Source organism: Perna viridis, chromosome 4 (assembly GCF_037379345.1).
Source record: "Perna viridis isolate PV_CMFRI_1.1 ecotype Kerala chromosome 4, ASM3737934v1, whole genome shotgun sequence".
NCBI lineage: Eukaryota > Metazoa > Mollusca > Bivalvia > Mytilida > Mytilidae > Perna > Perna viridis.
The window spans coordinates 9,440,038-9,453,492 of NC_142448.1; the positions used below are offsets into that span (position 1 = coordinate 9,440,038).

At 33.0% G+C, this 13,455-nt stretch overlaps 1 protein-coding gene across 4 annotated transcripts in view; it reads left to right on the forward strand.

Annotated features, from left to right (window-relative positions):
- Positions 1–452: 452 nt before the first annotated feature.
- Positions 453–13,455, forward strand: part of LOC148618760 (BAI1-associated protein 3-like) — an 87,769-nt gene continuing 74,766 nt past the window's right edge. For 2 of the 4 annotated variants that reach the window (XM_088577944.1, XM_088577945.1), the window contains exon 1: positions 11,909–11,963. In XM_088577944.1, coding sequence (XP_088434070.1) covers positions 11,926–11,963 — 38 coding nt within the window. In that variant the 5' untranslated portion in view covers positions 11,909–11,925. Of the gene's footprint in view, positions 595–1,183; positions 1,198–11,908; positions 11,964–13,455 lie in introns of those variants that run through there. The other 2 variants (XM_088577947.1, XM_088577946.1) reach the window with 2 other exon arrangements.

A 13,455-nucleotide genomic window follows, 5' to 3' on the forward strand; every position in this document is an offset into this window, starting at 1 on the left:
CATCGGTACATGCGTATCTCTATATTTCAAATATATTTAACCATCGTTATGCCTTTTTTTCTTCAACTATCTAATATGTAAATCTTTTTTTGAGTTTGCCGATTTTCTACATTTGCCAATACCTAACAAAAAGCATTCCTATTGCGTCCAATTGCCTTTATCTAACAATCGATTTGCATAACTCTTAGCAATCGGTATGCCAAGTCCTTACACGTTGCTATCTAACAGTTTTGAACTCCATTTAAAGATATAGCAAAGGATGACAATACCATTACATTCCAAATAGATTATCAATAAAACAGCGCATTCACTGGAAAATTGCTATACATTGATATCATACTTCATTTAAAATCGATCATAATAAATGAAATGAACATACTTTTAACTTGTTGTCAATCACAAATGTTGCCCGATTGATGAAACCGACCACGACAGATTTTTCCTGAAAATCAATATACAGGTCCGCAGGATATTTACCATTGTTGACAATAGAATTCACATGAGCGTTGTGTTTCTTATTCTGTGGAAACGTACACAGTATTGGAAAAAGTAACGTTGCAACCAGGAATACGTTTTAGTGCGTCAGGTATCCCGGTAAGTGCCTCATTTATCTCTTTACAGCGATAATCGTGTAAAATGTTAACCTACTCATTGGTCGTTATACTATGTAATCAGTAAGATCTTTGGAGTAACTTTTTACAATTAGCTCTTAATAACGCAGTAGCTTAAAATTGAGGTTTGTATATAAAGGTACATGACGTGGTCAAAGGTTCATTGGTCATATTATTGTACATCAAGCAATGATTTTATATAATGTGGTTAAAATTAGAAGCTTTCGACTGTACTATTTGATACTTGCAGTTAAGTTTTTTTTGTCATCTATTTTATTTTAAATTAGAAAACTTCTTATTTAAAATCTTCGAGAAAAAATTCCACAAAAGAATTGCCCTTAAAAGTTTTTTTTTCAGTTTTGACTGATATAAAGGTATTATGAATCGGCAACGTATAGTTGTGAAATTGCTTCAGTTTATTGATCAATAAACATCGTGTTTAATTTTGCTTGCAGATGTTGTCAACTTTGTCAACCCGTAATATGAAATTCTTATTTCATATTTTCTATACTATTTTCATCAATTGTTCATCATGACTCCGTCAATTGATAAGCCATGCATCTATTTTGTAGGTCGATGAATGCATGTACGTACAATATACATACATTACCTTTTTTCTTCACACTGCGCATCATAATTCTATGCAAATAAATAGATAATATAAAATATTGCCTGTTTCCACCGCGTCTCCAAAATGTCTGGAATAACGTTTGATATTCATAGTAATATTGATGGTAATTTTGTGCTTTAGTCTAAAACAAAAATAAGATATTCGTCGATATTTCTTCATCAAATGTTGACCAACGTCATCCATGCAATTTTATTACCAATTGCTGGGTGAAAAGACGGATCATTTTGTTAACTGATGAGATCAAAAAGGTATTAGCATACAAATCGAGGTGATCATGAATAAATGTAATTCCTACAATAAACTGTAATTACATAGGATATGACCCTGGCAACACTCAAATCCCATGGCCCCAATACTTCTCACGTGATCAATTTTGAATATCTTTCCAGATTGCTTGATATGAGTTATATTTTTCCATTCTTTGTCTTCTTCAACCATAAAATCGGACACTCTGATTAACATGACATCGTCCTTAAACCTGACAGTAGTCATATTATCAACGATAAAGACCAATATTTTTATTCCCAAGACCATACGACCAATATAGGAAATAAAGGAAAGTGTCCATTTTTTTGCAGAATTCCATCTGTATTCTTACATGAATTGCATTTGCATACATTCAACGGTGCTATGAATTGTTTGTGGTTTGTGGTGCATGTGATGTCATTATTAGCTTCGAATCTGTAATAACATTCTGTAGTTATAACTGTTCATAATAACATTTAATTATACATCAACTTTGTCAATTCTACTATAAACCAGTTTCTAGTATGTGGCTGCCTGAGATGGTAATAGTTATAATAAACTTTCTTACCTAATATCGAAAGATTATCATCAAGAATAACGAAGTAGACCAAGAGGTTATTATGTATAAAAACTTGTTCAAGGTCAATTCTCTAAAGGGATCATACAAGTATTTTTTTCTTATCTTCTCAGTGGAATCTACAGTATAATAGCAATTTAGTAGTTTTCTTCAGTCTGACGAAGTAAGAGAAATATCTATCTTCCTAAGGGATTGGTTAAGATTGTTGCAATCTCCCAAATCAATGTTATATGTTTTGTTTTGACGAATGATTCGTCGGCAAAATGATGATCAATTCATACAGAAACTGTTTTATCTGAGCCGCCTCATTGGTCGTATATATACATGCAAGTGCATACAAGTGATATATACTGTGTGGGTATCTAAATATATCATATTTTTTGTATATGCATTGTAAGTGTTTGTTTAAACCCTATATCATCTACCTTATATCGCATACCTTATATCACACCTCTAGACCTATATCGCATACCCTATACCACACCTCTAGGTCGACCTATATCGCATACCCTATATCACACCCCTAGACCTACCTATATTGCACCCCTTCACGGACTATACTTGAAGTATGGTTAAATATATGATATGATGAACATGACATGTTAAAATCTATATAAATATGATAAATAAATAAATAAATATTCTTAATTTGGTAAACTGAACAAGTAAACAGCTGAAATAGCCAATACTGTATGCAAATTGATTGGATTTGCACATGCTGTGTAAATGGTGGGTATTGATCATCAATAGTAGACATGTAATCATACAGTAATCTGTTGCATTTGATATGTACATTTTTGAACCAGATGAAGCTTCGACTATATGTACTTTTATTTTGATATTCGTGGAAATCATGTACGTGCTATCCCAATGAATTGTCTACTCGTATGTGTATTTTACGGTTCGCGAAAAGGCATATGATAAAACTGGTATTAGTTGAATAATTCAATCATTTTTCTTGATTAAGGAATACAAAATATATGACTGCCTTGTACAGTTTCATTTGTAAGAATATGACCACCGTAGCATTCTGTTCTGTTCAAAGATCGGTACTTAGTTTTTATTGTAAAAAAGATCTTATATCAGTTATCTTTTCGTTGCTAACTAAGGTAAGTCAACTATGGGAAACCTTTATCGTATGACTTTTCTATCAAGGTCGTATAACACATCGGCAAATCACAGACTGATTGTCCATAACAAATGGTAATCTTTACTGTATCTATATTCATATGTAGTCCGGTGCTGTAGATGTAGTAACATGATTGTATTGAGAATGTGTAATTATACTGGGAACCATTTTTGTCTGCAAGTCACAAATATAATTATTGATATATTTGATACAACTTCGAAACGCATACACAATTTGTTAACATATTCATTGACAATGCAGATAACATGCCAAACACGAGACTAATAAATACAATATTCAGTACTACACTAGTCGTTTAAATTGATATCTTAAATGACAAGACGAAACTTGAGAAATACTGACACACTCACTATTGTAACTTGAAAGGTGTAAGCCATTTCTCACTTATGCATAATATCAAGAAAATTTTCCAACAAGTCACCAACATTATTTTGAAATACTTACATTCGTTTGATGTTGTTAATAATGTCATAGTTTTTACATTTAAGTAGCAGTCTTTATGAAATCGGCTAGGAGGTGATTCATTCATGTCTAAAACCCACGGATTAAATTATTTCTTATTCAGGAAAAGTTACAGACTACATAAACAGCCATAGGTTTTTATTTGGATGTTGCAATAGTATATATTATGTATGAAATTGGCACTTTGCAAGCATTATTGTTCTTGATTTGGTTTGATTTTAATGATTTTGGTGGGATGTGAATATACATTTGTATGGTTTCTGAAAAATACAGACCTGAATACAGAAAGGACTATCCTTACCTAAAAATATAGCAGATGTATACCGTAAAAGCATCATCTGTTCGATGCGTTTTTCAACATTATAAATCAACTCTACCATAAGCATTGTCTGAATTGTATATGAACTTAACTGTACTTTAATTATTAATGCTGGTTTAATACAGTTGCTGTTGTTTATACGTTGTATAACTAGTGTAGTTAAAACTCTTTGATCAGTGCACTTGCAAAAAGCTATTATGTAACACAGTCCATAGCATAATGGCATCTGAAATTATATAGGCATTAATAAATAATGGCATTGAAATTAATGATTTATAAAATTGTATGTAAAACGCTTCTGTGTTATCGTCGGTATCTCTATATATAACATGTATGTGAACATTTTACCCGTGTAAACTGGTATACTGTTCCCGTGAATCAGTGAAACAGTTAAGGAAAAAAGAAAGTCAAACATTTTTCTATGCGAATCGATACTTATTGGTTTTCTTGTACTACGTACTATTACATATGTATATGCACCTATAACTATTTCTTACTAGATAAATCGTTATCAGTAATGTCAGTTCACTTTGCTATTTTCATCCTTTCATTTTACCAACGCATGGTGTTCTAGCTACTACATTTTGTTTTATTTTACTCGGAGAAACTTGTTTAAATCACACTTTTAACTGTAAAGAAATGTTCTTACTCATTTATATTTTAAAACACCGTAAATTTCAATTGGAATTAGAATCGTGAGATAACTTTTGTCATGCTACTCTTCATCAAACTGGTAATTGCATAGGAAATCGTAAACATCGGATGAGAGAAAAATATACCCCGAGGAAAAAAGACAATTTAAAATGGTGTCTGAGTGTATATGGCTTCAAGAAATCGCAGATACACTGACAAACTACAACACTGTTTTAACAATATTGAGAGAGTCTGGACCCATATTAAATTCCATTCAATCAGCCTCTTCAGGGGCATTGTAAATATTATTGGACATTTTTACTGGTACTTCAGTTTAATTTTTGTTTTAGTTTTTTGAACATCCATATCGTTTTGTTAGCTTGGTCGTTGCATGAAATGTTTAAATATTAGTGGCATCACAATGGTAGAGTTAACATAAACCCTAAGCTTTTATTTATTAATGGGAAATATTAAATACACCAGGGGCAGTAGAAAAAAAATTACTTCTATATAACTTGAAATTAATGCATTGATGGATGGAAGTGCCCTTGTATACTTTAGGATTATAACTTTTTTCATATTTGTACTGTAGTAGTTGTTAACAGTTAAGCAGCTTGAACAAAAAAATCGATTATGCATCATTAAGTGGTCTCAGTTTTACTCATAGGCTTGTTTGATTAGTAATCAGTTTTGATTGGTATTTAAAGATAAATGGATTTTTGTCAAGTGAAGCAGGTATAACCTACCGGAGAGTAATATCAACATCCTTATACTGTCCAGTATACTTGGATTAAAACCTAAATCACTTTAGAAGTCAAAGTTATTTAATAGAAATAAGACCTTTAAAATCGATGTGATGACCTTTACTTTATTAGATATAGATACTAGTGTAACATGTTTTGGGTTGGACTGTTTAACTATATATAAAGGTTAGGATAACTTATTGTTCTAGTCAAGCACTTTCTTTTATTTTGTTTTCTCTATAGCTTGAGTACAACATTTATGTGAATGCCCTAGACACTTACGATTTCATTATTATGTATATTTGTGCATGCTATTGTTCGTTATATATTTTGGGAAAGATCGTACGTAGTGTTGTTCGTCCTCCCTGTTCACCCTCATTGTCAGGTCCCCCCTTTAGGTTGTCCATCCCTTCCTTGTCCCGTTCCTCATCAGTCATTTCAAGTGTAAGGTATATACATGTATTGTTACCCCAGAATAGGTTCCGTTAAGCCCATTTCCTTTTATTAGCTCTAGATGAACCATGTACTAACTCGAGTGATTCATACAAGTTAGTGATCGTTAGTAGGTGGAATATAACCACTGAATAATTCGGGTAAACCGTGTACCGGTTAAATCACTGCGCACCGCCATCTTCTTCTGATTAGCCCTATTTATCATTCTTACGCATGTGCAGCGTCCGTTAACATGACTGGGGACACTCAACTAATCAATAATCCGAAGGGTCCATTAGGGAATAAAAAAAACCTAACATCAACTGGATTTAATTTAAGTGCAAGTTCGCGATTTTTACAAATGGGGTTCTATCGTTTCTTTATACGCCAATAGCAATCGTGCAAATTTATTTTACTACACATTGAACCATAGTGGAGAAATTGATATTTTTCATTCTCGATGTTCCTGTCAATTTTCTGCTTGAGACATGACATGCACAAACTGGATATACTGATATCTAAAGATCGATAAATAAGTTTTACAATGTAGGGACAATGCGGTCGGTAAATAGAAAAGCTCATTAAAATTCAACTTATTTAGTTAGAGTACACTTTCATATTGAAAATACTATATACCTGTTATTGCAGGTCTATGAAAAAATATAATAATAAAACCACTTTTTATGACAATAAAGTTTGTGGTCACACTATATTTTCTGCAAATAGCAAGACTTACGAACGGGCATTTCTTTAGTATGACCACGAGTCTGGAGTCGTCATGAAAACAACTCCCCCGATGACACCTGTACCATGACACAGTTAATTATATGGTTTATTGGGGCTTCACAGTCCTCGGTAGTCTACCGTTAGTAATTTAAAGTCTCGGCCCGAGGCGTATCGCCACTTGGAGATACCGTAATTATCAATTTAAAAAATAAATCATTTCATTTTGTCATTTATTTACCACGGGCTGACCATTTATGCCGCATTACATTGTGTAGTTTACCCCGAGCGACATTTATATTTTCATGACCTATTACGGTATTAACCTTAGACCCGCCATATTTGTCCATATTTGGCTGTACATTTTACGCTAGCTATGTCAGTTGAAATTGTCGCTAGTGAAACTTTGCTTTGTATTTTTTATAAAGAAGGAAAGGGCGAATTTAGTAGAACGATGCTAGATATGGCAATAGTCTTTTGCATTATAAGATCAAAGTGTTCACACATGGACGATACAATCTTTCATTCATTGACGATATTGCTTGGCTTCATACTTGAAAGCGCACGTGGCGAGTACTAGTGCTACCGTGTATATGTGTGATTTTACCGGAATATAATTTTTCTTAAACATTACGCTTGATATTTTCATATAATTTGAATTTGATGCCCATTCAGGCTACTGAAATGAATGAAATCAGCTGATACACATCGGAATGTTACGTGTGTTTGTTTACATGATTAAGGTGTGCAGTAAATAATTTACACACACACAAGCAACATCCCGTAAGTCGCGTGCTGCTCATATAGCAATCGAAAATCGACCACAGTCTGTTAAAGACGTCATATTAGAATGTAAGTTACATCGGTTAGGTTAGCATGGTTACGCATCGTGAATGCCACGTGATGTCAAAGCGAACTCATGACAATAAAAAACATTCATGTGTAACTTTTGCATGATAACTACCAAACGTTTGGGACTGTTCCTACGTACCAGGTTTAACACTAGTAGTTAGATTACTTTTCAGTTTTGAGAGAGATTAATAGATAATAAACTTCTGAAAAGAGTTGTAGCCAATCAGGTTGTAAACAAACTTGTTTACATCCAGACTCCAAAAAGTTTGTTTGTTTGTTTGTTTGTTGGGGTTTAACGTCCGAGCAGCAATATTTCAGCTATATTCAGACAATGAACATGAAATGGATGATATAATGAACATGAAATGAAAAAAAAAGGATGGGTCACAAGGATAATAGGGTCAACAAATTTTGATTGCCACTGGAAAAAGGGGGGATGGGTAAGATCGGGCAATTTAGCCTCCTGTGGCGGAGCGCAAAGGTTCCTACTCCTATCGAATACCACAGCAGGGTTCTTTAACGTGCGAGGAACGTGGCATCTTTCCCAACACGGTGCACCACTATGGTTTGCGGTCAGGTTTTCCGTATTATAGCCTGACAACCCCAGCATGTAACACGCCAGGGGTACCCCATTCCACCACCTGGGGCACACATCCCAGTTGCTCTGTGGGCAGAGCGCCTAGCCCCCGGCTAGGTTTCTGAGCACTATTTAGTCGCCTTATACGACAAGCTTAGGGCTGCTGCAGGCCTATTCTTTTATCACCAGGACCTGCACGGGGGCCAAAAAGTTGGACTTTAGTCGGCGAATGTTCACGTGTGCAAAACTATCTTGCCTTAAAAATTCATATGTACATGTACAACTTATATTGAATTTTTTTTCTTAACAATTAGTCTGCTTGTGCTTCCACGTCGGCGAGTTAAATGTTAATTTCATTACTGAAGTTTCTTGCGTTTAAAAAGAATCCAAAACAAGTACACATGTACAACTTATATTGAACTAAATGCTTTTTCAATAATTTGCTTGTGTTTCCACATCGGCGAATTAAATGTACATTTTCTTACAGAAGTGTCGTTTATACATTTATCAACTTGTACTTTACGTGCAACGCAGGCTGCATGGAATATATAACTCATTACTGATATATATTGGAGTGCAATGAATAATTCAGTATATTTTAGTTTTCATCGATCGTGTTTTGGGTAATTTCCGGATTTGTGCATTTAATGCACAACGATATTATGTCATTCTTTTTTCCTCTTTTAAACAAGTTTGATATTGACATTTACTTTAAATATAGTAACATGATGGTGGGTAGTTTAAAAACTGATGACCCACTATTCGTATCGTCAGTTTACCGTTTACATGTGGAATGTTCCCAACCAACTGGCCTAAGTGGGTTTTACATTTGAACTTGTCCGTTTTGCTAAAATAGCAAGACATTTGTAATATACACACTTTTATACTGTAGGGTTTGTTTCGTCCACAATAAACCCATTAAGGCCGCCATCACTATTCTTGTGTCATATTTAACAGGTTTAAATATGTCTACATATACGTTCATGTGTTTTTTTCATGCAGTATTCCAAGATAAAATCAATGAATGTTTTGAAAAAAAAGCAGATTGGACGCTTAATCTACGGGCTAATCTGGACCATTCAAAATAATTCTTCCATTCTAACTTCATTCAATACCCAATTTCCTGAAGAAAAATAAAAACCTTAATTCAAAAAGCCATCTCATGACAATAAATATTGTTCTTGTGGCAACAAGTAACACTGTATTTCATAATGATTATTATCCATCTGCGCCATGAAAACTGATTTGTTCAATGTGTCATAGTTTTTCTTTCCCCTTTCGTCTACCCCGGACTTGACTTTTTATGAGCAACTCGGCGGGTGTTTCTAGGAAGGCAGAGGACGCTTACCCTACCGGTGCACCTGGTCCATGCTCCCAGTTTTTAGTGGAGTCCGAGTTGCTCATTTGCTTTTGTTACTTTGTATGTATGATTTTAGTTACTTTATGTTTTCTGTTGTGTATGTTTTTTCCATGTCTGGTCTTTGTCCCTGGATTACATTCTTTTGATTACCACTACAACCTTGGTTCCCTTGATTACACTTTCATATTTCCACTTTCTATATCGAAACTTATTATCACGGAAGCAATTTGGATTGGCATCCGGTTATATCATTCAATTATCTTAATTACAGTGTAGCTGATATTGACATGAACTACAAAGCAGAATGCGGAAGTAAAAAATTGTAACAATACCAACGTGCCAAAATATGGCGAAATTGTCACCACTTCGCAAATATGATTACTCAGATAAATGAGAAAAGGTAGATTCTTAAAGGCGTTAATTACGTCATCAGATCTAGTATCAGTAAAAACTTAATAAACTACTACAAAAACTTCCAAACTTTGAGGTGAAGAGACACCATTAGGTAAGTGTGTGATTTGTAACCTTTCCGGATATCCTTTCTTTGTCTTTCACGGTTTCATATTTAATGCACATCAACAAATGCAGTAAAGCGTAAAAAAAGTTTCACGGTTATAATAGTTTGTCTTACAATTGGATGTGTCAAAGGCATCATATCCTCTTTTACCTTATTCGATAACAAGGCTGTCAATGGTTGTATGTTTTGACATGAGTACAACTAGAAGAAAATTTGCGTTCTTTTTCAAGTAAGAATTACGTGTAAATGGCTGCAATGGGCACTGGACCCATTTCATTTTATACTTTCTTAAATAAAACGCATTTCTAAGAAACTAGCATACATTCAAGGGATTCAGGTCTCCGTATTTCCGTATAATTCTCTATGGTTAACCACTTAACGTTGCCGCTGTCTGCAATGCTTGATCATTCCAAATAGAAAAAAACGAGTAACTGATAAATGTATTGCATTTGTGCGTTGGGTACTTGACAAACGTCTTTACATAATTCAATACTAAAGTAATTATCATGTGATTGATATTTAGTACTTTAATGCCACTATTTGACATTAATTGCAATGTTAAAATACATTGTAATGTCAAGTCCTCGATCACAAAGAGTATTACCGATATTCTAAATTAATTTCAGAAATACGAACGATTTAGGGTAGGTTTTGTCCATCATAGTCGCATTATAACTACATTTGTCAATGATTTAGGCTCATAGGTATTTGGAAATAATCCACAACAGAGTTGACTTTCGTAAAGCTAAATTAAAAATCATATTGCGAGTGAACTTATTATGATATATTAAATTCCCATAAATTACTATCTGTATGTTTGATTAATATCACCCATAGCGTAAAAAAAGTAAAAATAATATATGAATATGAAACAACTTATCAAACTTTATTTCCCAGACAAATAAATAGGTAAATAGATAAATAAGCCTGCAATGGCATCCATTTTGATGAAGTTAATTTGCTTTGGGCCTTTTAATCAACGTTGTAAATGATCCTAAAGCAATAATAAAACGGTAAACTGGACGTTTTCCACACAACAGCTGTCGAATATCTGTTAATTGAATGTGGTATTATTGTAATAACTTATCTAACATGGGCTCTGACCTGTTGCTTGTTATTGATCCTTAAAAAAAAAAAACTGGGTAATTTAACAGAATGTACAATGTTACAGCAATGCATATATATCTCGCAAATCTATTTAAATTTTGGTTATATATACACAGAAGAAAACCTGCCCTCACACACAGGAAAAATTGCAACACATGTTTCTTATATGTTTTTCATATATTAAGGACCACCATTAAAAACATGAAAAATATATGTCGAGGATTAACCAATAATTCACGAAAAAGGTAAATAAAAATCAAATGAGAATTATGTCTTCCATAGGACTTAATGTAGGAAAAATATATGGTTTTCTTATGAATTAGGAAAATAAAACATTTGTTCCCATGTGTTTTATAGGCTCAAAAACATAAATTTCCATATTGATCCTAAGCATATGTTTCCATATGTTTTTAAACATATGAAAACATGTGGTGCATTTTTTTCTGTTGAGAGGAAGTAGACACTGACAATAAATTGGTCAACTGGGGAATATGATGCGTGAATTGGATGGTAATTTGAAGCGAATAAAGTGAAACGAGAGTTAATTTGAAGACAAAACAAAACAGAAAAACATACAAACAAACCACTTTCACTGTGTTGAGATATGTTCACCTTTTTGTCGACATCATAAATTATATGTAACTATGTAAGATATGAAGCAGACTTAATTTTACACTATAAAGTTGTGAAGATATTGCGACCATTTTTTGCACGTAGTCTATCATCTAACCTATTTCTTTAGGGTAATACCACAGACGTTTGCATAAGTTTTGCATGTTACGGATGCCTGTTGCCGACTAAACAAACGAATGAAAGTAGCAATAACACTTCTTGAAAGAAACTTTTAAAAATAAAGAAGAAAACAAATTCTAGGAGTTCTTGCATTACGTGATATAAACATGTTTACTTTTATGAGTCCTTGAATCTATTGATCAATTTGAAATCCTAATTAAAATTTGTTTGTTATTGGCTAAGTTTTGCTTGTATGGTTTCTGCTAACGAGAAAATATATCATTCATTAAGGTTAGTTACATTAATCATACTTTAGAATTTGTGTTATGGGTATTTTATGAAAACCTAATCAAAAGACCAGCATCAATTGTTGCGATACAATGTAAACATGGGAGAATCTGCCTTAATGTTTTTAAGAAGAATCCTAACAAATAACAGCCCAAGGTTTACTCTGGTTTCTCTCTACTTTGTTTCGATGCGAATTATCACGTAAGACACAAACACTAATATAGCAACAACGCATAAATTCACATGATATGCTTTACTTAGTATTTAAGAATTCCATTTTTATATGTATTTTTTTATAAGGTGTGTTATCTATTTTTCAAACATGTAAATTTGATGTGTTAGACAGCTGTAAGATGATTAATAATACAAGCGTACATTACTGAGGCAGGACTAACATAGTGTTTATGAACGGTATTAGATTGAACAGACATGCAGATATAATGCTGTGTTTCGGGGTCTTATAGGGAAGTTCACTTTACTTTATTGATTCTGTTTATCTCAACTTCATATTTGTTTTTCTGTTGGGGAACTCGCTTACGCAGGTGTTACATTGCGACGGACAGGGACTCAATGTTACAACTGCGTAAGCGGGAGGGAACTTAAACAAACCAAATTCACCGGAAGTCACATCTTTTACTCTTGTCACCAGCTAAGTGAATATATACAATAATTATGATTGATAAAAGTTACAATAATAAGGATTATATACAAATCAATTTATCATTTAAACATTAAACATAAATAAACATTAATAAGGACAATAACTTTGAGCAGTATTTTATTATTTTAAGTACTTATTTCCAAATATAATTTACTGAGCAAAATACAACTTTGTCTTGGTTCAAATTAGCTAATTTAAAGAAATTCTTTTATCTTAAAAAATGACTGCTTTAACAAAATAAATTATATTAAAATCATTCGAAATAAATACGCATCTTAAACAAACCTAATTCAAATATAGTTCATATTTATACTCTTGTCACCAGCTAAGTGACAAGAGTGCCTTTCGCCGAACTTAAATAGTGAAATGGTCAGGTGCCTTAAACCAATATGTACATTGTCCGAAATATTGAATATCACAATATCATGTCTGTAAAAGAACAAGAAAAGAAAATGTCCGAATACGATCAATATTCTTGAGATAAAAAAAAAGGTTTATGGATATTAATCTAAAATTTATGTATACCTTTGATGGTAATTTTATGTTACCATGTGCAATGTTGCTCAGCTGTCACTAGATCTACTGATGTTAATTTTGCTATGTATTTTTGTCTTGTTGATGAGTTCTCCTCGCAACTGTCAGGGAGACTAAGGCTAATTTATCGTAAGGTAAAGACTAAACGATAAAACTGAAAGAAATTTAAATATAAATAAATGTAAAAGCAACAAAGGATTAAAAAGACTCAAATAACATACAAAAACTGAAAAAAATACAAATATGGAATAAAAAGTATTAGGTGAATTGAAAAAGCAAGTATCTTCTTTCGAATAGCAC